Raw genomic sequence first — 24,035 nt, forward strand, 5'->3', positions numbered from 1 at the left:
TATTGAATATATTTTGAGACAAAGGTCTTGTTTATGTTTTTTGTTGAAAGTAAATAAAGCAACGGTTTTTCAATAACAGAGTCTGTAAAAGTATTTAACAAGATAATGAACAGCTGCTGACTTTAACATTTGTTGACATGACATGGTCAAGATTCAGATGGCAAATATCATTAAGTTGGGTGTCCATCTTAGAGATAATCATCATATTTATAATAAAAATATAATAATCATACCATACAATACAAATATATTTTGTTATTACTACTGTAAAACTTTATTCAATTATTATGGGATCTCATTCATTCTGTGTTTTCAGATTTACTTAAAAATTGTTTTTGTATTTTAAAAATATTTTTGTTAAGATTTTAAAATGTACTAAACAATAATTATTTATTTTATTCATCAAAATAAACAGAAAATACTGCAAGTGATTTTTTGCACAATTATAAACTTAGGCATGATTAAAATCACATTTTTCTTTTCATTGTACCCTGATACAACTCATTTATATTTATAATAGCCTTTATTATCTTTTTTTTATTGTGTATACGATTAATATAGTCTTAATAAAATATCGTTAATATGACGTATCTTATAGAAACTAGTAATATATTTTACAGGAGTTAAAGAGTGACAAACTGTCAGCTAAATATTCAGTAGGTATATGACGATATAGGCTACATGCTGGCATGCTGGAGCTTTGAATCCATGTTTGCAACAAACAAATGTTGAAACAAACTACCAAACTACTAATTCCGCGGATCAACCACTGTCTGTAATGTCGATTGTAGTTCGTAATATTTATACCTGTTAATGAGACGACATTCTGGAACTGCCGTCTCCACAGAGAAACGACACAGCCACAGACTTTGAGCGATGCTGCAGAGCGAGCGGGAAAACACAGAACGGATAAACGGAATTAGTGGATTTTTATCGGGACAGAACGCCTTTATGGAAATCCCCTGGGGGTGAGGAAGGGAAAAAGGCAAGAGGGGCACCTTAGCCGATGAGGGCAGAGGGGCATTGGTTCTAGCCACTGGGCCACCCCCCTGTGCACGGCCCTGGCAGACATGATCCTAATGTCTCACTAAACACTTTTGCAAAAACCACAAGCGGACATAAAAAGTCAAGTTGAACTAAAGGAAACACTGATCGGTGAGCAAATATTTCAATAAATCATCAGTGTCTAAACCTGTTAATTATGCTCTAAAAATATTGGAATAAAAACAACCTAAGTTGGGTTGAAAATGGACAAACCCAGTGGTTGGGTTAAATGTTTGCCCAACATGCTGGGCAGCTTTAACCCAACTATTGTTTAGAAATTACTATGGCTGACTTGAAATCAATCCATTAAAAGTGGAAATTAAAAATGATAGTGTCAGGGTTCTGCCCTGGCAGCTCTGTCTGTTTTGTCTTTGTTTAATGTTTCTATGTTTGTGTTGTGTCTTAGTGCATGGATCTGTCTCTCTCTGTGTTTGTCATGTGTTCCTCTTGTCCTACCTCCTTGTTTGCTGTTACCACGCCCCCTTGTTTAGTCTGGTCTAGTCCTCCTTTCACTAATTGTGCTCACCTGTTCCTCATGTGCTCTGGTCCCTTTATATTGTGCTACCTTCCCTCATGTCTTTGCTGGTTCGTTGTGTATGTTTGTGAGCGTTTGCTTGTGCGTACATGTCTCTAGCTCCTTGTCTAGCCTAGTCTAGCCTTTTCTAGTTTGTGTCTCCTGTTTTTCTAGCTTTGCATTTATTTTCAGTTTTTTCTTTGTTCCTGAGTTTTTGAGTCTAGTGTAGTTTCTGTCTTTATTTTGCTCATCCTTCTCCAGGTTTTATTTTGGCATTTCTCTTTAGCCTTATTGTTTAGTTTTCTTGGTTTCGATAGCTTACATTTTTATTTTTCCTGTTTTCCACTTTTATTTCTCAGTTCAGTTTTTTTATAGAGATTGGTTTTGTTTTATTTTTCCTTGTTTTCTAGCTCCAGTTATTATTTTAGTTTTTGTTTAATTTAGTCATAGTTCTTAGTTTGTCTGTTGTTTCTTGTTGTCTTGTCTAGTGTCTTGTGTGTGTGTGTGTGTGTGTGTGTGTGTGTCCTGTGTTTTCTGTCCTAAGTTTTTCCCTGGCCGCTGTCTCCACTGCCTCTCAGCCAAGAAGGGAGCTGATTCTGTGAGACCCTCAAGCCCCTGGTTCCTGCCTGGATTGGTCCACCATCGCCCTGCCTGGTGTTGCCTCACGAGCTGTCGTCAAGTTCATTGGCTGCTTGGACTGGTCTCAGTGGTCATCCTCCCCTGCCTGTCGTCGTGGTGTCTGTCCCCTGCCCTGGTGTTTGGACTGTCACTCATCCACTACCCTCTTGTGTCTTGTTGATCTGTCTTTTTAATAAACTGTCCTTTTGTTCACTCTGCATCTGGGTCCTCCACTTCCTGATCCTTGACAGACAGACAGACAGACAGACAGACAGACAGACAGACAGACTGTTTGGCAGTTTCCCAAAGTTTTCCCTGTTTGGCAGGTTTGAAAAAAGGCCAAACTCATTTAATCTTTGATAGATTTATGTCTCAGATTTATGTTTCAGATTTATGTTTCAGATTTATTTGAACACATTTTTTTAATTACAATGATTGGTTTCAATGTGTTTTTTTTTAAAGAAAGACTAGAACTACATGTGTATGACTAAGCACCACACGGTGGCGCTTATGTCCCACTTTTCATCATTTAAATCGGGTTATCTAATGGAACCGAATGGAACATGAGAGTGAGCATTTCAGCGTTTTCTTATTTTTCTATAAAAAACAAAACAAAAAACCCTCACAGAACCCTGTTTTCTTTATTATTTAAAAACACAGTAAATTGCATTTTTATACGGCCAAATATATACTCTTTCCTCTAAAATTTAGTAGCGGTGAAATGTGGTATTGCACACTGTTGTGTGAGTCGACTACAGCTGAAGCTGGCACCATTCTCATACATATGCTCTGCTCTCCTCCTATATTTAGGGCTGATAATGTTCAGGCACTTTTTATGGCTGCTCCAAGCTTTCCCTACTTAGACTCCATTTATGAGTGGATCCTTTCTGAATCGAAAAAGATAGCAAGAATCTGACGAGTTCTCGGGTTCATGCAGTGCAAATGATGTGGGTGAGAAAGTTATAATAAGCGTTGTCTCTGAGACAGCCAGGTGAGGAATGTCACCTGAAATAATACTTCCTGACTGGCAGAGATATTGTGGAGTAATGAAACAGAACTATCTTATTTATAGAAATTTTATTGTAGGGAATATGCAGTAAATTTCCCTTTTTTATTTTCCAAGGATTACTCTGCTGATTCATAGAAACGTTTCTAGAACCTTTACCTTGGCAGTTATGTCAAACATGTAAGATTACACCCTGTGCAAATTTGTGAATTTTACAACTAATTGTCCAATTCACACTGCATCTATTTTGAACCATGTTATATTGGAGTAAAGTTGGCTCCCTGTCCAACACTGACCCCTCTGTGTGCTTAAATCGTTATAAAAATAAATGTAGCTCAGTTAGGGGGCCCACTGCTGGATTTAAAAAGTGAAAATCCTCTCGCATGTAGAAGGTGACTAACCAAAGAAGAAAAGGTGCAAATCTACCACAGCCCTTTTGACTCTTGAAGCTATTTGATAACTATGTGCAATCACCCGTTCCCTTTCCTTCTCTCTATATTTAGCCAATGAAGCATCTGCAAGAAAGATATTGGTCTCTTGATATTCCCATCAGTAAAGTGCTGTGCAGACCAAATGTGCCCCCCTCACCCCCCTTCTTACCCGGACTCTCCCTCCCCCCATGAAGATCTACCATCCGAGTCCCAACTGTATTTTGCACGCCTTGGGTTCTTGGTCCAGCCACAGGTCAAAGGTACCCTGGAACTGGTAAACTTCTTAGCCACAAACCTTTTCCTTTTTTCACTGTACCTTTGAGACCACGTCTTGTAAGCAGTCTTGAGCCTTGGTAAGTGGATTATGTGATTTTTTTTTCTGTCACGTTACTAACCGCACATACTGTTCAACTAACAGCTGCATGACGGCAATGAAAACATGACCAGCAATAACTCCTTTTGCTGGTGTGATATCCATTCAAAGAGGTGCAAGCACTGATGGCATATTCTCATTGTAACTTTGCATGGATTGGAATAATCAAGCTCGAATGCCCTCTTTTGCCCTGTGTCTTTTTGCTGCCAGAAAGTGGGAATGTGCTAAACACTCCCACCCAACCTGGCTGGTGATTTTATTTGGAATGCAAAGCATACTGTCCAGCTGGGGGAACTTAAGCCTAGTGGACCCCAGCTTGTGATTATTTTACAGGGTGGGTCAGTGCGCCCCCCTCGTTCACCGCACATATCCGTGGTGTCGATTCAGTTTGAGGGAGATTTCCAATTTCTACAATGCGTTAAGTCATCATGTAGTTGTGTTTATGAGTGTATGTTTGTGACAAATCCAGAATATTTGACAGAAAAAGAAAAAAACAGTGCCACGACTTGTCACTTAAAGGTCTTGCTTTAAAAATAGTCATACTGTATTAAGTTACAGTCGATGCAGTGTTTGCCATTAACAGAACCTTGAAAAAATAGTAGATATACTGTGTGTAGCAAAACTGATGAAAAGAAAATTAAAAGATAGTCCCAACTGCACTTTACTAATGGACTTCCATGTCTGGACTTTGAAAGTAGAGAAGTGGGTTAAACGTAACTTTATTTTATATGGCACGAAAATAACAATTCTAATACACTCTAAAAAATTCAGAGTAAAAAACAACCCAATGTTGGGTCAAATATGGACTAACCCAGCGATTGGGTTGTCTTGAGCAAAAATTTAACCCAACCGCAGGATTAAAACAACCCAATCGCTGGATTAAAACAACCCAATTTTTTAGAGTGTAAAGAGCTAAAGTTGGATATTCTGCTGTGTTTGTTTCATATCTGTATGGACTACATACAGATTTCCTATAATACACGCATACAATATATTATACTGATTTTTGAAATTTGGATGCAATGTTTTTCAGTGAGACAAAACAATTAAAATCACACAATTACATAATTCATATGTATTAATCAGTTCTTTATTGATATGTGCTGTTGATGTTCCGCCAAAAAAGCTGTCACCTCCTGAAGGAGGAGAATGTCATTACAGAATTCGATTTTGAAAAAAAATTTAAAAGTTTGTATCAATAAATTGTCCGTTTATAAATGACCCAACCACATGAACCATAAATTGTGTCTTTCCTGTTGTGAATCGAGGGTTTGCTTTTCTGTAAGACTCATATCAATTGTGTCTGGAATTCAGTGTCTGAAAATACCACCCCAAACAAACCAAACTGTTGTGGGTTATACATGCATCTTCAGAAATCTACTTGTCCTTACAATATGAGGAATGTGAGGTTATTGATATTAAACAAGTGTCTGTTCTTCCCCATTATTCATCAGGAGTAGATGTGTCATCTGTTCATCAATCAAAAACGAATGCAAATAGACAAGACAATGATGTGTTTTAGTATGGTCAAATCCACTCTGATCTCTGTTTTCCCAGTCTGGAATCATGCCTCTATCAGGAACACCAGCCCCACCCAACAAGAGGAAAAGGCTTTCCAAGATCATCACTGACCTGTCAAACATAACCCAAGATGGTAAGACACCCACAACTTGAGCTTTATGCTTGATTGTTGCATAATCACCCCGTATATCCAAACATACACTATATTGACAAAAGTATTGGGACACCCCTCAAAATCATTGCATTCAGGTGTTCCAATCACTTCTATGGCCTCATGTGTATGGAATCAAACACCCAGACATGCAGACTGCTTCTACAAATATTTGTGAAAGAATGGGTCGCTCTCAGGAGCTCAGTGAATTCAAGCGTGGTGCCGTGATAGGTTGCCACCTGTGTAATAAGTCCATTCGTGAAATTTCCTCACTACTAAATATTCCACGGACAACTGTTAGTGGTATTATAAACAAAGTAGAAGCAATTGGGAACAACAGCCACGTAAAATCACAGAGTGGGGTCAGCGCATGACCCGCCAACTTTCTGTAGAGTCAATTGCTACAGACCTCCAAACTTCATGTGGTCTTCAGATTAGCTCAAGAACAGTGGGTGTTAACTACGCCGCCACTGGACTCTAGAGCAGTGGAGACGTGTTCTCTGGAGGGACGAATCAAGCTTCTCTGTCTGGCAATCCTATGGACGAGTCTGGGTTTGGCAGTTGCCAGGAGAATGGTACCTGCCTGACTGCATTGTGCCAAGTGTAAAGTTTGGTGGAGGGGGATTATGGTGTGGGGTTATTGGGTTGTGCTTGGCCCCTTAGGTTCCAGTGAAAGGAACACCTAATGCTTCAGCATACCAAGACATTTTGGACAATTTCATGCTCCCAACTTTGTGGGGATAGCCCTTCCTGTTCCAACATGACTGTGCACCAGTGGACAAAGCAAGGCCCATATAGACATGGATGAGGGAGTTTGGTGTGTAGGAACTTGAAGGGTCCTGACCTCAACCCGATAGAACACTTTTGGAATGAATTTGAGCGGAGACTGTGAGCCAGGCCTTCTCGTCCAACATCAGTGTCTGAGCTCACAAATATGCTTCTAAAGAATGGTCAAACATTACCATAAACACTCTCCTGTAGCCAACTCCATATTAAACCCTACATATTAAGAAACGGATGTCATTAGAGTTCATGTGCATGTAAAGGCAGGCATCTTAAAACTTTTGGCAATATAGTGTATGAGACAAGTGGAAATACGTCACCTGAGGAAATAATTCTTGATTGGCAGGGAAATAATTTTTCAAAATTGTAAATAAAACAAATATTATTAGAGTATGTTTTTCAAGAAATTTCTATTTCAGTCTTACTCCTTCAAAATGTAATGTTTAATTAAGGGTTACTTGCTGTTTGTTTGTAATTATTTGTGAAAGTTACTAGCAATTCCTGAGTGAAAATTCTTGCACTATGGTTATTTTAATGTATTATATATACATGCCAGATTTTAGAAAGCTTAGAATAACGTGATTGTGCAGTTTTTGACTGTGATATTGATATTTAAGACTAAATAACTTTCCATCTTTTGAGCTTCATATAATTAAAGATTGAGTTTGTTTAGCCTTCCTGACAGGTGTGAAGGTGTCTTCTTTGAAAGATGTCATTAAAGAGATTAAATTATGACCATGCAATAACGCAAACAGTACGCAACCTGCTCAATCACCCGCAGCCTGGGTGTCACTTTGAAATTGTTTATTGGGAACATCATCTTAATTTCAGGACCTGTCATTAAGGTTTCATGCATCTGGATTTAATATGTTTTAATGAGGAGTAATATGTCAGCGACAACATGTATCTTGTAGATTTCATAGCTGAAATGTCAGCTGTGTCTCTGATTATTACCAGAGCACCTCTTCTCACCCTCATCATTATAATCATGGGACACATATCCACTAAAAGAACATTACATAAGTGTCTTCAGCGGAAAGGAAGTCAAATTGATATGTTCTTTTTCATGCTTTTTAAAGTGAATGAAAAATTGTTGTGAAGGATTGGAAAATTTAGCTTAAGAGCTGTGAAGTCTGACAAGAGACTCTTGTGATCGTGGTGTGTTTGCTTTTCCTTAGGCAACATTTTGATGTTAGGAAACATTTCATCCATATTAGGGCAAGGAGGGATGTTAAATCTAATGCAGAAATAGACTTGATAAATTTCAAATAAATGTATTGTTTATATTAACAGTCGTGAACATTTCCAAGGAACTGTGGGTGATTTTCCAGCACAAACAGTGGGTGGTAGGATGATTAATAGCTATTAGTTACTGTTATGAATACAATGCAGAAAAAGAGATACATCTGTATAAATATGAATGACGACACTTGATATTAGAGAATCCAGGACCTGTTTTTGTTTCCAAACACAGTTAAAATATAAGTTAACCAGTAGAGAAAAAAGACCTGTCCACAGCAGTTCCTACCAGACCACCTGAAAAAGTCCCAATATAAACACTTATTTTATGGAAGTGTACCATCATGATTCAGGCTAAGACAAAAACACGGTTTGGAAAATGGATTCATATTGTACACTCTCATTATATAATTTTTGTAAATCTTAAACACAAACAAAGTTACGGACAGTAGCTTTAAGTGTAACTTAAAAAAAACAGATTTATGTCAGTTTAGACTGTTTTTCATGGAAAATCTCCCTGCAAAGCAGAGTGATGTTTTGTACATAAATGAATCAGCAGGTTAGAACAAATCAGTGAATGAATGAGTCTTTAAATCACTTATTAAGACTTACCTCTATCTACTGGTGGTTTCAGATTCGTAAAAGTTTTTTTAAAAGTATGTTTAGCTGTTAGTATATGTTTATGGAACCCTTTAATGTTCTATAGAACCTTTTCTTCTATAGCATGGCTGTTTTGTAAAAGATTTATACCAGATTTTTATTTTTTACAGAGTATGAATCAGAGCCTGAGGCTTCAGAGTTTGACTTGGGGAAGAAAATCAGGGCACCCAAGGACATCATGCTGGAGGAACTATCCCTTCTGAAGAACAAAGGCTCCAAGATGTTTAAGATGAGGCAGATTCGTGTAGAGAAGTTCATCTATGAGAACAACCCTGACCTCTTCAGTAGCGAGTCCATGGTAAGGCAGACTAAGAGCTCTGAACATCTGTGTATTTGTTCTCAGATTGAAGCTCATTTGCATTAAAGGGTCATTATTCCTAAACCGCAGTTTTTCTGTATGTCAATGTTCTACATTCATCTCTGATTCTTCATTCTGCTCATGTTATTTCTTATTTGAATTAAACACTCCAAACATGATTTGAATGCTGATTTGGAAACTTTTCCACTAATTATCATGTTTATCTGTGAAAAAGGATAATCTCCAGAAATTCGTGCCCAGCCTGGGGGGCCAGATGATGGATGTTGGTGGCCACTTGATTGGTGGACAGATGGCTGGTCATTCTGGTGGGACCGGCCAAGCACCAGTGCCTCCTCCCAAACCTGGAAGCTATGGCAAGGGAGCAGGGGGTGGGCTGCTAGCAGGTGGGCTCGTTGGAGGAGCCGGAGGAGTAGGAGGGAAGGATGGTTTGTCAGGAGATGCCTCACAGAGTGAGTATAGGAACCCAGATGGAGACCTTGCACCATAGTCCGCTCACCCACACTAGAAACTCCCATGGAGAATCACGCTGAAACTTGTGTTAAACAGGGTCATTCTTGTTAAATAAAACAACAATTATAAATAACATTTTTTTTAAAATTGAAATTAAATTGATTAAATCAAATAAAATATAAATATTAGATGAAAAGAAAAGAAAAGAAAATGACAGATATTGTCTTTAAGTTCTAAGAATACTAGCTGGAAATAAAAACTGAAACTGAAGTAAATTTATAACTGAAAATAAAAACAAATTCAATCAACATAGTAAAATTTAAAAAGAACAAAAATGACTAAAAATTATGATAAAAAGCACAAACTAAAATAACACTGTTGTTAACAGTCCCAAAAAACAGTCACCCCCATGCTTTTTCAAAGCTGTTTGACTTCTTCTGTGGAACACAAAATAATACTTTTTAAAGGTTTCAAATGTCTTTTTTTTTGTCTATATGTAAAGTCAATAGGGTCTGGTGTTATTTGGGAAAACATTCACATTCATTGTATGAACAAATTCACCCATAGATCAACACAAAGGGAGTAAATGATAGAAAACAGAATTTAAATATTGGGCAAACTATCATTTTAACTAATGGAACGCTTTTACTCATCATGTGTATTGATCACTTTTAATCAGTTTATGTTTCTCTAGGTGAGGAAAGTGCTTTGGAAAAGGCTAAAAAGACTGATGCATTTGGGAGGACATACGTTTCGCCTTGGGAACGGGCTATGAAGGGCAATGAAGACCTTCTAGCTACAATGAAGGCTGAAATGCCAGGACCCTACTCTTATAAGGAGCTGCACAAATTCAAAAGCTTTAACAGGTGGAGTTGCATTACACTACAAAATCTGCCGCTCTTCCTGTGCATTCTGCAATCCTTTCAGTCCTGTACCGTAGTCTCGTTTTTGCCTTTAATTGCTATCTCTCAATCTGTCTAGGAGTGCTATGCCCTATGGAGGCTTTGAGAAGGCCTCTCAGCTGATGACCTTCCAGCTACCAGACATCGAGGTGGCCGTTGAGGAGCCTGAACCATCAGTGGTGTACCAGCAAGATATCGGCGCACGACCCTCCTTTAACCGCACACCCATCGGCTGGGGGGGTAGCGTTGAACCAGGCAGCATTCACATGGAGTTGGATACTATACCATTTGATGGGGAGACTGACGATCTGTGAACAAACAAACCTAATTTATGCTGTCTTAATTTCCCTGCAGTATAATAATAAAAAAACACCTATGCACACATAGTCACGATGCAACAAACTGTAGATCCATCAGGAGGACATATTAAATGTGAATGGCAAAACTTTCTGCTCTACTTGTACTTTTAACATTGATTCTAAATCTGCATCTGAATGTGAGCTTTAAACAAAGAAATATGCATGTATTTGTGCAGGCATTTTATGCAGAAAGCATATTTGAAGAAACTTAAATGAAGGTGTCAGGTGGAGAATGAAGTTTTGATTTGCTTGATATGTTGTCAGCATGTTGCACTTTAGAAGTGAACAAATGAGAATAACCTGCCTTGGGCAACAATGTCCAGTTAGCACTAGCAGTGATGGACTGCTTGGCAAACGCTGCTGTTTTTCCTGTCACTTAGAAAAAGGTAAACAGTTATGAATGCATAATCTGGAACCGCCCTTTAAATAACAGATCGTCACACTTTACCATTCATTATAATGTCATTTACGTGAGTAACTGATTATAGTCATTAAAGTACTTATGATAATTATGTTGGAGAACACCTTAAACAGTATTGTTGGTCTTGCTTTATAATAAATTATTTCTGTAACGAGTAATATGAAATGTTAGCACATTAATATACTAATCAAATCCATGTCATCACAAACATGAATGCAAATACTTATAAAGGGTGATAAAATAAAACTCCCAACTTCTGTATCCACACTGCTACATGCCCCTTCTTTAATAAATTAATAATTGCTTATATTTTTGGTAATCTTTTGTGAATATACTGTGCCTTTTGTGATTTTAATTAAATTGAGAAGGAGAAAGTGGGTCAAATACATGACTTTGTTTTGTGGCACTGTACTACACACAGCCATAATGACTCATGAGCGGGTTCTTTTCAGTGGATGAAAAACATGCAACACAACCAGTGTTCAATTGACATGTACCCACATTATCAGTTCTTTCTATTAAAATAAACAATCTTTCCTATTGGCTACTTGTTTAGTTTTTATTAAATAATATCTCAAAACGAAAAAAGAAATGTTGAGTCTACACTGTATTACAAATTAAATATAATGATGAAAATTTTTGTTTTAGTATTCTGTTTTTATGCAACTCACTGTTGCAGCTAAGTTAGGTTTTCTGGGCCATTTGTACAGGTTATTACATTGCCTAAAAACCTCTGAAAAGTCATTAAAATCTACAAACTTTATTGTCTGACCTGGCATATCTGTTCATGAGTTGAAGTCGCACAGACTTCAATAGCCAACAGGTCAAAATGATTGAAATTATCAAAATTATTTTTTTTTTATGCCAAAAATATTAGCCTAAGTAAAGATCATGTTCCATGATGATATTTTGTAAATTGCGTAGAGGTACTTCTCAAAAAAATTGCATATTGTGATAAAAGTTCATTGGTTTCCATAATGTAATGATAAAATTAAACTTTCATATATTTTAGATTAATTGCACAACAACTTAAATATTTCAGGTCTTTTATTGTTTTAATACTGATGATTTTGGCATACAGCTCATGAAAACCCAAAATTCCTGTCTCAAAAAATTTGCATATTTCATCCGACCAATAAAAGAAAAGTGTTTTTAATACAAAAAAGTCAACCTTCAAATAATTATGTTCAGTTATGCACTCAATACTTGGTCGGGAATCCTTTTGCAGAAATGACTGCTTCAATGCGGCGTGGCATGGAGGCGATCAGCCTGTGGCACTGCTGAGGTGTTATGGAGGCCCAGGATGCTTCGATAGCGGCCTTAAGCTCATCCAGAGTGTTGGGTCTTGCGTCTCTCAACTTTCTCTTCACAATATCCCACAGATTCTCTATGGGGTTCCGGTCAGGAGAGTTGGCAGGCCAATTGAGCACAGTAATACCATGGTCAGTAAACCATTTACCAGTGGTTTTGGCACTGTGAGCAGGTGCCAGGTCGTGCTGAAAAGCGAAATCTTCATCTCCATAAATCTTTTCAGCAGATGGAAGCATGAAGTGCTCCAAAATCTCCCCAGACCATCACTGACTGTGGGTACTTGACACTGGACTTGGCATTTCCTTCTCCCCAGTCTTCCTCCAGACTCTGGCACATTGATTTCCGAATGACATGCAAAGTTTGAGCAACAGTCCAGTGCTGCTTCTTTGTACACCAGGTCAGGCGCTTCTGCCGCTGTTTCTGGTTCAAAAGTGGCTTGACCTGGGGAATGCGGCACCTGTTACCCATTTCCTGCACACGCCTGTGCATGGTGGCTCTGGATGTTTCTACTCCAGACTCAGTCCACTGCTTCCGCAGGTCCCCCAAGGTCTGGAATCGGTCCCTCTCCACAATCTTCTCAGGGTCCGGTCACCTCTTCTCGTTGTGCAGCGTTTTTTGCCACACTTTTTCCTTCCCAAAGACTTCCCACTGAGGTGCCTTAATACAACACTCTGGGAACAGCCTATTCGTTCAGAAATGTCTTTCTGTGTCTTACCCTCTCGCTTGAGTGTGTCAATGATGACCTTCTGGACAGCAGTCAGGTCGGCAGTCTTACCCATGATTGCAGTTTTGAGTAATGAACCAGGCTGGCAGTTTTTAAAAGCCTCAGGAATCTTTTGCAGGTGTTTAGAGTTAATTAGTTGATTCAGATGATTAGGTTAATAGCTCGTTTAGAGAACCTTTTCATGATATGCTAATTTTTTTTAGATAGGAATTTAGGGTTTTCATGAGCTGTATGCCAAAATCATCAGTATTAAAACAATAAAAGACCTGAAATATTTCAGTTGGTGTGCAATGAATCTAAAATATATGAAAGTTTAATTTTTATCATTACATTATGCAAAATAATGAACTTTTATCACAATATGCTATTTTTTTTAGAAATACCTGTATATATATTTTTTTTGCCTATAAATTATTAATATGCAATGCTAATGACTTAATTTGGACAACATACATCTAAGAAAAGCCTATTTATTCAGCTTGCAGATGATTCATAAATCTGAAATTTACCCTTATGACTTGTTTTGGTCCAGGGTTACATTTCAAAATTTAACAAAAGACTTGGTGAGGTAAATGTAATAGGATCAGAATTTATTTTCCCAAATATTTATAAAGTAAAAAGAATCCTTAATGGAACTGTTAAAGGAAGTCAAAATATTACGATCCTCATTCCTACGTATCTGTATTTACACAGCCTCCAACCATCCAGCCTACAGCCCACAGCTCAGTCTCCTTGTCGCACTCCGTCGACACCTGAGACGCCAAACATCGCGAGAGTTGGTTGCCTTGGCTGCAGCACACAGTGACGCTGAGGGATGTTTAAGGTTTAGCGGCAGAAAATAACAGATTTTACCCAGCCGACCAGCCAGGAGGAGGATGCTTACTGCAAGGTAAGGAGACCACCTTTCAACATTCTATCGAAGCAAGTCATGTCGGAAAAAGGGGCAGAGAAGACGTTTCGCATTCTGAGTTGGGAAGTTAAGACGTAGCTGCTCTTCCACAGGCATGTGCTGATCTAGTAAACAAACATAGGGATGCATCACTGTCAGAACGGATGGCTTTAATTATTTACGCAGCACGGCGTATTGCAAATTAGCGTTTTCTTTTTGCAATGCTTCTCCGCGAGGGTTGTATTGTTAATACAGGCATAGTGCGAAGGAGAGACGCAACATCTCACATGCTGTAATGTGCTGACGAAGCTGTGCACACTGTGCGTTGTGGCGAACACAACGCTGCGCATCTAGAAGTTCGCCACGTAGTAGAATAACCACATGGTTGAGCCTCGATCGTGTCGATGATATCATCAATTCTATTATATATGGCAAATCATGCATACATTTTCACAATGTATGTATGCCGCTGTAATGCAGCCTCCAGGGGGAAAATAGATATTGTATATTTTAGGTGATATATTTCTTGCACCATCTCTTGCGTTTTAACTTACCAAGCACAAGAAAGACCATATGCTCCTCACCCCTTTCAGTGACGTAGCGGTTTCTCATCTTTTTAATACACTTGATTGTCCTCTAGCCACCAATGTCATCTGGTGGTTTTTCAGAGGTTGTGCAGGTGAGAGGCAAGAGTGCGAGACATGTAGGTTATTCAGGTGTGATGACATTATCTATCTATCTATCTATCTATCTATCTATCTATCTATCTATCTATCTATCTATCTATCTATCTATCTATCTATCTATCTATCTATCTATCTGTCTGTCTGTCTGTCTGTCTGTCTGTCTGTCTGTCTGTCTGTCCATTTTTGTTACCTTTTCTTTAACTGTCTGGAAAGGAGACAGGTCTCCTACTGTTCAGGGGAAATGGACAGATCATAAAAATCATAGCATTCATCACAGATTGGCTAGAGTTTTGAGTTGGATCATTGATGTGCATAAAATCAGTTTTCAGCATGACGTGTTACATAAACAAGGGGCGGTGTCTTTATTAATACAGGGAAGAGGAGTGATCAAAATAGACGCTACTCCATCCGAAGCTTCCATTTATGTTCTCTCATCACCCCTTTCTTTAGCCATCTCTCTGTGAAAAGTAAATAAGAGCCCTGGCATGCATGCGAAAGAAGGCTACTAATTGTTATGTAAAGTTTAGAAATGAATAAATTTACATACTGATGGTCACACCTCGAGGGCCTACGCTCCCGTGTATTCATCAGCAGACAGAGCTTTCAGTCTGGCTAATTGGTTGGGGGTGTATGGGATTCCTGTAAATTTCACAACATGTTTTAAGGGCTTATGACAGGAAGGGACAGAAGAGCGCTTGAGGGTAACTTTTATTAAACTTCTCAAGGTAGAGGAACATTTGAACTGAGTGGGGAACATTCATGTGCAAATTAAAACTCTTGTCTTTATTTGATATTAGCCAAGGTCTTTTCCTTGTGAGAGCTGTTTTCCTGCTTCATCAAGCCCCCGGTAGAGTCTGGCTGCAGATATGCACTCTCAGCTCACATGCACTCCTCTAGGCGATGGTATATAGTCACTCTCTGCAAAGGAGACATAAATAAGCAGCAGTCCATTAATGCTGAACAGAATTTAACAAAATATTGTCTATATATATATTGTGTGTGTATGTATGTGTATGTACACTTGTTGTTGATTCTTCACAAAAAATTACAGTTTTATATCTTTATGTTTGAAGCCTGAAATGTGGCAAAAGGTCGCAAAGTTCAAGGGGGCCATATACTTTCGCAAGGCACTGTATGTATGTATGTATATATATACATACATACATACATACATACATACATACATACATACATACATACATACATACAGTGCCTTGCGAAAGTATATGGCCCCCTTGAACTTTGCGACCTTTTGCCACATTTCAGGCTTCAAACATAAAGATATAAAACTGTAATTTTTTGTGAAGAATCAACAACAAGTGGGACACAATCATGAAGTGAAACGAAATGTATTGGTTATTTCAAACTTTTTTAACAAATCAAAAACTGAAAAATTGGGCATGCAAAATGATTCGGCCCCCTTAAGTTAATACTTTGTAGCGCCACCTTTTGCTGCAATTACAGCTGTAAGTCGCTTGGAGTATGTCTCTATCAGTTTTGCACATCGAGAGACTGACATTTTTGCCCATTCCTCCTTGCAGAACAGCTTGAGTCAGTGAGGTTGGATGGAGAGCGTTTGTGAACAGCAGTTTTCAGTTCTTTCCACAGATTCTCGATTGGATTCAGGTCTGGACTTTGACTTGGCCATTCTAACACCTGGATATGTTCATTTTTGAACCATTCCATTGTAGATTTTACTTTATGTTTTGGATTATTGTCTTGTTGGAAGACAAATCTCCGTCCCAGTCTCAGGTCTTTTGCAGACTCCATCAGGTTTTCTTCCAGAGTGGTCCTGTATTTGGCTCCATCCATCTTCCCATCAATTTGAACCATCTTCCCTGTCCCTGCTGAAGAAAAGCAGTCCCAAACCATGATGCTGCCACCACCATGTTTGACAGTGGGGATGGTGTGTTCAGGGTGATGAGCTGTGTTGCTTTTACGCCAAACATAACGTTTTGCATTGTTGCCAAAAAGTTCAATTTTGGTTTCATCTGACCAGAGCACCTTCTTCCACATGTTTGGTGTGTCTCCCAGGTGGCTTGTGGCAAACTTTAAATTACACTTTTTATGGATATCTTTAAGAAATGGCATTCTTCTTGTCACTCTTCCATAAAGGCCAGATTTGTGCAGTATACGACTGATTGTTGTCCTATGGACAGAGTCTCCCACCTCAGCTGTAGATCTCTGCAGTTCATCCAGAGTGATCATGGGCCTCTTGGCTGCATCTCTGATCAGTCTTCTCCTTGTATGAGCTGAAAGTTTAGAGGGACGGCCAGGTCTTGGTAGATTTGCAGTGGTCTGATACTCCTTCCATTTCAATATTATCACTTGCACAGTGCTCCTTGGGATATTTAAAGCTTGGGGAAAAAATCTGGCTTTAAAGTTCTCCACAACAGTATCTCGGATCTTCCTGGTGTGTTCCTTGTTCTTCATGATGCTCTCTGCGCTTTAAACGGACCTCTGAGACAGTGGTCACAGTGCAGGTGCATTTATACGGACACTTGATTACACACAGGTGGATTCTATTTATCATCATTAGTCATTTAGGTCAACATTGGATCATTCAGAGATCCTCACTGAACTTCTGGAGAGAGTTTGCTGCGCTGAAAGTAAAGGGGCCGAATAATTTTGCACGCCAAATTTTTCAGTTTTTGATTTGTTAAAAAAGTTTGAAATATCCAATAAATTTCATTCCACTTCATGATTGTGTCCCACTTGTTGTTGATTCTTCACAATATTTTTTTTTTAATATCTTTATGTTTGAAGCCTGAAATGTGGCAAAAGGTCGCAAAGTTCAAGGGGGCCGAATACTTGTGCAAGTACGCGCGGAAGTGCGCGCGCACTTCCGCTTTTTCCGGTCATGACTATAAGGTAAAGCCAGCAGCTCTTTTTATCATATTAGATACATTTAAGTGTGTTTAAAATGATGTTATGACGTTACTCTGTGCATTCGCTTGGCGCTGATGTGACATAAGAGAAAAGCGCTTCTGCAGAATAAAACCAAGGGTAACGCAGATATGACGTGATTGACAGGCGACTCGCTCAAGCTCTATGCTGAAACGTCCCGGTCCTTAGTTAAAATAGCAATTTTCTCACAATTTACAAATAGTTGGAAACATTTGGGATATTGTAAGTACTCAACTGAACAAAATATATAACACTGGCCTAGTGCTTTTTGGATATTTTACTGCAAAAATACTACATAGTGCACCTTTAACACAAATTTTATTTTGGATGTAATTAATCGTGATTAATTGATTTGACAGCACTAATATTGTTAGTGATAATTCTTGTCCTTAGATGCACTCAGAATGATGCAGTCATTTTTTTTCATCAGCATTGGTCTTGAAAGCTAATCAAAGTAATTTGTGACTGCAGGCTTATACATTTTATTTAATGAAATTATGGAAATTACTGTCCCATTTAGATATCAATACTGTCTAATATAAGTGTCTACAGTAAGATAAGAAGTCACAGGATTTGTATGAGGCCCAATGTTTTTTTTTCAATTAAATGTAGCAGCATGTAATTAAAACATCTAAATATTCACTAAATATTTAACTATATTACTGATCTTCCCACATTGACACTACATGATAATTTTTCTGAGCTGGAATTTTCGAACTGTTTTCTCCAGAGCGGCTGCAGCTGAATCAAATTCTGTTACATTATTTTCCTGTTAACTCTGTGAAGCTGCTTTGAAACAATCTGCATTGTAAAAAGCGGTATATAAATAAAGATTACTTGATTTGACTATATATTTATTTTATCTCTTAGTAACTTATTTTATTATAATGCACTTTGATGATTTTATGATAAAAAACAAACAAATATTTTTAAACAATCTGAAGCCCGGGTAAAACTTATTTTGGACAGTGTGGAGATTTTAATGAGATTGACACTGCTGCTGGCATTCCACATGTAGTTGCTTTATTGCTTTTCAAGTCTCACAGCAGTCAGTATAAATAATCATGCACATTTGGACTGTCATCGCCAGTCTATTACACATTATCCAACAGAAACAAACTTACATAAATTGTATAAAATCTTAAACAGATTGGGTAAACACCAACACATTAGTCGCATGTCGAAATGTGATTTATTAAAGGAACAAAACTCTTCTTCAACAAGAAAAATGACCTTTTTTGCAGCAAATGCATTTGACAGACAGCAGAGTTATGAGATGAATGTGAAAAAAAAAGTGTGTGATTTCTCCTTATTTCACAGTGATACATGTCTGTCTATATAACAGCCTTGGTCATTTTCTAATAGACAGTTGTTCTAATAGACCTTACAAAGTATTTATACACTTAAAAATGAATAAAGTTTTTTATTGCATTGATAACAAAATATCAAAATAACAGGTCTAGCTTAACTGTCCAAATATGTTTTGGGGCCACTGTGTCTTTGTCATTTTTATATTAAATTACTCAGAGCTTCATGATTAATTGTCAAAAGATTACAATGTCGACTGAAACACCCCCTCAGTCTTATTCATATGGCCAGCAGCCATATTACCCTGTAGCCCAAGACTGGTTTCCAGTAAAAAAGTACTTTGGACCACTGAGCAACAGTCCAGTGCTGCTTCTCTGTAGCCCAAAGTGGCTTAACCTGGGGAATGCGGCACCTGTAGCCCATTTCCTGCACACGCCTGAGCACGGTGGCTCTGGATGTTTCTACTCCAGACTCAGTCCACTGCTTCCGCAGGTCCCCCAAGGTCTGGAATCGGTCCTTCTCCACAATCTTCCTTAGGGTTCGGTCACTTCTTCTCTTTGTGCAGCATTTTTGCCACACTTTTTCCTTCCCACAGACTTCCCACTGTGGTGCCTTGATACAGCACTCTGGGAACAGCCTATTCGTTCAGAAATGTCTTTCTGTGTCTTACCCTCTCGCTTGAGGGTGTCAATGATGGCCTTCTGGACAGCAGTCAGGTCGGCAGTCTTACCCATGATTGCGGTTTTGAGTAATGAACCAGGCTGGCAGTTTTTAAAAGCCTCGGGAATCTTTTGCAGCTGTTTAGAGTTAATTAGTTGATTCAGATGATTAGGTTAATCGCTCGTTTAGAGAACCTTTTCATGATATGCTAATTGTTTGAGATAGGAATTTTGGGTTATCATGAGCTGTATGCCAAAATCATCAGTATTAAAACAATAAAAGATCTGAAATATTTTAGTTGGAGTGCAATGAACCTAAAATATATGAAAGTTAAATTTTTATCATTATCAAACTTTATCACAATATGCATTTTTTTTTGATTAGGACCTATATTGAAATTAACTTCAAATAATGATTATATTGGTTACATTTTTAGGCCACTAGGGGGCGACAAGTGACTTAATGTATTTGTCATTGAATCATTCACTAAAACCGTTTTTTAGCCTTTATTGTCTGTTCAGAAACAACAACCAAAAATTTATGATTTCTCCGTTTATCCAGAATTGTGCAGTTTTTTTCTAGTTTTTGTCTGTATTGCCCTTTTGTTTCTTCTTCTTTATGAATTGTGTTTGTATAAATGCGTTTAGAGAGAGAAATGGAGAAAGATGAATGCTTTCAGTGGTCCAGCTGTCTTTCGAGTGCTGCTCACACACACCTGCCTGTTTCTCATTAAATTCTGTCTGCTGGCCTGTAGCTGATAGTGAGGGCCTCCTCTTACATGTAAGCTGTGTGGCAGTCTGGATCAGTCATTATGCAACAGTCTCTGAAGCCGCAAGCTTCTTGGTCTCAATATATATGTTTTTATTTTTATTTTATTTTTTTTACTTAAAGCTACACTGTGTAACTTTTTTAGTTTATTCTTAGCTAAAACACTTAGTTCTTTCAAAAATATATGTGCTCATTAATGTATATTTACTTCTTTCAAGTAATAAAGTATTCTCGTAAGTTTATAATATGCCATTGAAAATACATACGGGTGAGGGGTTCCAATGCTGGTCGCCATGTTGGCCCTCCATCTTGAAAGTACATTAGCCAAAGAGGGACATAGCCATAAATTCAAGCTTCGCCTTTCGCGTTTTAACACTCTATGACACTCATGGATGAGGTCGAACTGGAAGCCATGTTAATCTTGGACTAAATAGGCCACCGTAGGAGTTAAAACGAAATTGGAATTGAGAGGAACAAAAACTGGATGGTCATATACTTTTTCACCGCTAGATGAGGGAAAATATCACACAGTGTAGCTTTAAAACCTGCAAAGTTCTTTCTATAAAATGCATGCAGTGAATTTGAGTAGTTAATAGTTAAGCAACACATAATTATGTATATATGCTATTTTATTGGTTAACAAACTCTGCGGCATTCGTTAAGAAAGGTAGCACAAACACTGCAAGCCAAACTTTTAAACAAAACAATATTTTTTTTAGGTTTTAAATTTGAATACAAAGCTATACTGGTCAAAAAAAGAGAAACGTTTAGACAACTCTTTTTATCAAATGTAAGTGAAACGTATTCATAGTTAATGTAATTATCTACACCTGCGGTTACTCTGCTATGACACCTGTGTAAACCTACTTCCATTTACTAAAAATAACCTGGAGACCTGCTGTTTAAACTTGTTAAAATAGTTCTGAGAAAAGGTCTTGCATTGTTTGCTTGCATAATGCAACATGGATTGGTACACTACTGTTCAAAGTTTTGAGTTGGTATTTGGTAATATTTTTTTATGTTTCTGAAAGATTGTAATATTTCTGTTTTTGTCTCTCAAAGCCCTGATATACTCAGAAAAGTTAGTGAACATCCTCCTGACGCTGCCCACACTGCTTAGAGCATCTTTTAGTTATGTGCGCTTTCCTTTCAATAAATGACAGCACAGAGAAAACGATAGCAAGGAAGCATTTGATCATAGCGATGTGGATATGTTTGCACAAGCAATTAGGCACTCCAGTAAAGTCACGTTTATCTATATCACTTTATATTTAATAGATTGCTTTAAACGTCAGCTTTTCATTAACGTGAAAACTGTCAGTGTCTCTTTTAGTTAGAATTACTATATTAACTTATTTTCTATGTGTGTTCATGTTAGAGAACAGCTAAACAGTACATTGACAGCCCTGCTTATATTAAACATAGTTATTTTATTACAAAATGAACAAGACGGCGTTATTAACAAAATGAAGAAGCACAGCAGCCTTTTTCCTGTAGTGCGCTTGAAGGTGTGTGTGTAAATTAAAAGTGTTACATTCGGATGATGCCACTTTCATCAGGCAAAGATTACAGATCCTTATTAATGTTTGCAAGTTCACTATTAGCATTGTTTTCAAAATCCAAAATATTGCCAAATAGGTGCTTTTACATTTGGATTTGAACCAAATCTTCCACTATCATCTTGTCAGTCAGCTCGCCTCACTCTTGTCACATGATTAATGAAATCTGCATCCTGCTACTGATCTGTGCTGCGACTCCCGTTCGGCTCACGCTGACGCGTTCAGTTTTTAATTGTAATATCTTTTCTGTAACTAGACTAAAGCACACCATTACATCATCACCACAGACAAATGGTAGTTCAAAGATGTTTACCAGCCAGAGCAAACTTTTCTGGAAAGTATCATTGGCAATGGCAAGCTGTTTCGAACCTCCGAAATGAACTCCAAACAAACTTTGTTTCGGCCTGATCTAATGACATCACACCAGTTCAGTTTTGCTTCAAGTATATCAGGACCTTAAATGCAAAAATAAATGCAACTTTGGTGAGCATTATTAAAAATACTGTAAAACAAGTAATATTGTATTTTTTTACTACTACTACTATTATTATTATTAAAATATTGTATTTCGTAGTTCCAATATTTAAGTGTGGTTTTAATGTAGAAACTTTTTGTGGCCATGGTACGTAGTAAGTAGTATTTACACATTACCTATTTCTACATGCTCTGTAAAAGTTATTTGTAAGTTACATACTATGTTTTATACTATATTGCTGCTATTGTTTTCATGGAAATATCATTTAGTACATTACTACTGAAAATGATGGATGAACGACCCTCCCATAAACATCAAAGTATAAACATTTCAGCTGATTGCTTTCCCTGTAAACTTCTTTCCTATCATTATTACTGTATTTAGTATTCTTCCTAAAATGACTTGTTTAGGTAAGTTACCAGTAAAACCCTGTTGGACATCTGCCAGTCTTAAAAGACTGGTGTCTAAACACAAGAGACTTCCACGGGCATTCTCAAATGAAATTAAGGGAGGCCCTGCGCTTTTTAATCTTCTGGCTGGTTTATTTAATGTCTCATTGTGGGGTGCATGTGAACTATTTGCTGTTCCCATAGAAAAGATTCACAGTAGCTTTAACAAATAATTGGATTTGGAGGCAGCGAACTGAACATTAATTGAAGCTGACAGTGTATTTGACATACAGGGTCATTACACAGTGTGTTTAAACCATGATATGACCCCTATAGGTCGCTAGGCTGGTAAGGGACGTTACAATGTTTACTAGGCACAATCATGATGTCAGGTAAAAAGACTCAATTTGTTTCAAACACTGGTTGACCTTGTTCAGAATAGGCGTCTGTGAGTCATTGAATAGGATTTTTTATTTCTTTTCACTCCCTCTTATTCTTTCTCTCTCTCCCTCCCATCTGTTTCTGCTTATATATCTCTGTGTATTATTGAAAAAGCTTGAGTCACGGACATTCCTTGAAAACCATGAAATTTCTACATAGCCATGAAGACATGGAGTTGTGGGTTGTCGTAAGGAAGTCAACACCCTGAATGCCTAAGCTACCCAAAAATGAGACTCCTGGAGACTTTACTTAGCTAAAAACTATGTCTCTCTTTCTGATATGAAAAGAACAGCATAACCTAAATTATTTTGACCCAGACAGGCTTTAAAACACAATATCCACATTCTTATCTCTGGTATAATAATTTCATGGTTGAGGCCACAGTGTTTATAGATGATAAAGAATAGTGACGCTTCAGCGGCCAAGTTCAAGCGTGGAAACACGCTGAGAGACAGAAATTCTGAGAAAGGCACCCATTTAAAACACCAGACTATTTTTAACCCTCCCCCAGAATTCCCATGGGAGCACAGCACACATTTGTGAATGGCTACTTGCATGTGCCATTGGCTCTGTGTGTGTACTACCAACCACCCGAGGAGACATGGCACACATATTGACGGATGCAGTTGAGCAACCCAAATTTAACCCCCACAATCACTCTAAACCCAACAGACCTCTGATTGGGCACACTTTTTGTTGCTTCTGCAATGTGTCAGCCATGAGGACAACTATTGACATGAGGTTGGTTTTGTGATAAAACTATCTTTGTTTCTGATATTGTAGTTTAAAAGTGTAACTTTATTCATGTCATTTCTATAATGATCCATTTAAGATTATTCTTAGATCTTAGAATTTTTGTTAGAGAATTGGTGCATTCATTATTTGTGCTGCTGAGGTGTTTCTACTAGTGTATTTATTCATCATTCTTTCAGGTTATTACAGGGTTCAGACAGATAATGTAAAATTAAATTCCAGGACTTTCAAGGACTTCTTAAGCACTATACTTTGTTTGGTTTTCAAGGACAATCAGAGATTGCACTTATCAAAACAATGTCTTTATTATCTTTCAAATTCTAAAAAGGTCAACAGATAAATAAAATATACTAACACAACAAAATGGTACAAAT

The 24,035-nt window shown here is 37.8% G+C and overlaps 2 protein-coding genes across 7 annotated transcripts in view; both read left to right on the plus strand.

The window, feature by feature from the left end:
• Positions 1–3,824: 3,824 nt before the first annotated feature.
• On the plus strand, positions 3,825–11,179 carry myoz1a (myozenin 1a). The gene is made up of 6 exons (XM_067421365.1): positions 3,825–3,966; positions 5,544–5,640; positions 8,451–8,638; positions 8,874–9,108; positions 9,804–9,975; positions 10,091–11,179. Exons 2-6 carry the CDS (start codon positions 5,553–5,555, stop codon positions 10,323–10,325), a joined length of 918 nt encoding a protein of 305 aa, XP_067277466.1. The 5' UTR covers positions 3,825–3,966; positions 5,544–5,552; the 3' UTR covers positions 10,326–11,179.
• A 2,376-nt stretch (positions 11,180–13,555) lies between these two features.
• usp54a (ubiquitin specific peptidase 54a) overlaps positions 13,556–24,035 on the plus strand; it is a 60,478-nt gene continuing 49,998 nt past the window's right edge. For 2 of the 6 annotated variants that reach the window (XM_067420662.1, XM_067420665.1), the window contains exon 1: positions 13,564–13,715. The gene's annotated coding sequence lies outside the window, so the exon portion shown is untranslated. Of the gene's footprint in view, positions 13,716–24,035 lie in introns of all 6 variants that reach the window. The other 4 variants (XM_067420670.1, XM_067420669.1, XM_067420668.1 and 1 more) reach the window with 4 other exon arrangements.

Source organism: Pseudorasbora parva, chromosome 17 (assembly GCF_024679245.1).
Source record: "Pseudorasbora parva isolate DD20220531a chromosome 17, ASM2467924v1, whole genome shotgun sequence".
In the NCBI taxonomy this organism is placed as follows: Eukaryota; Metazoa; Chordata; class Actinopteri; order Cypriniformes; family Gobionidae; genus Pseudorasbora; species Pseudorasbora parva.

Bases quoted from the DNA above. Each gene is read 5' to 3' on its own strand.
- myoz1a (XM_067421365.1), top strand. From the start codon at position 5,553: ATGCCTCTATCAGGAACACCAGCCCCACCCAACAAGAGGAAAAGGCTT. The intron at 9,109-9,803 runs GTGAGTATAGGA...ATGTTTCTCTAG, and splicing joins GTCAGGAGATGCCTCACAGA to GTGAGGAAAGTGCTTTGGAA. The intron at 9,976-10,090 runs GTGGAGTTGCAT...CAATCTGTCTAG, and splicing joins AAATTCAAAAGCTTTAACAG to GAGTGCTATGCCCTATGGAG.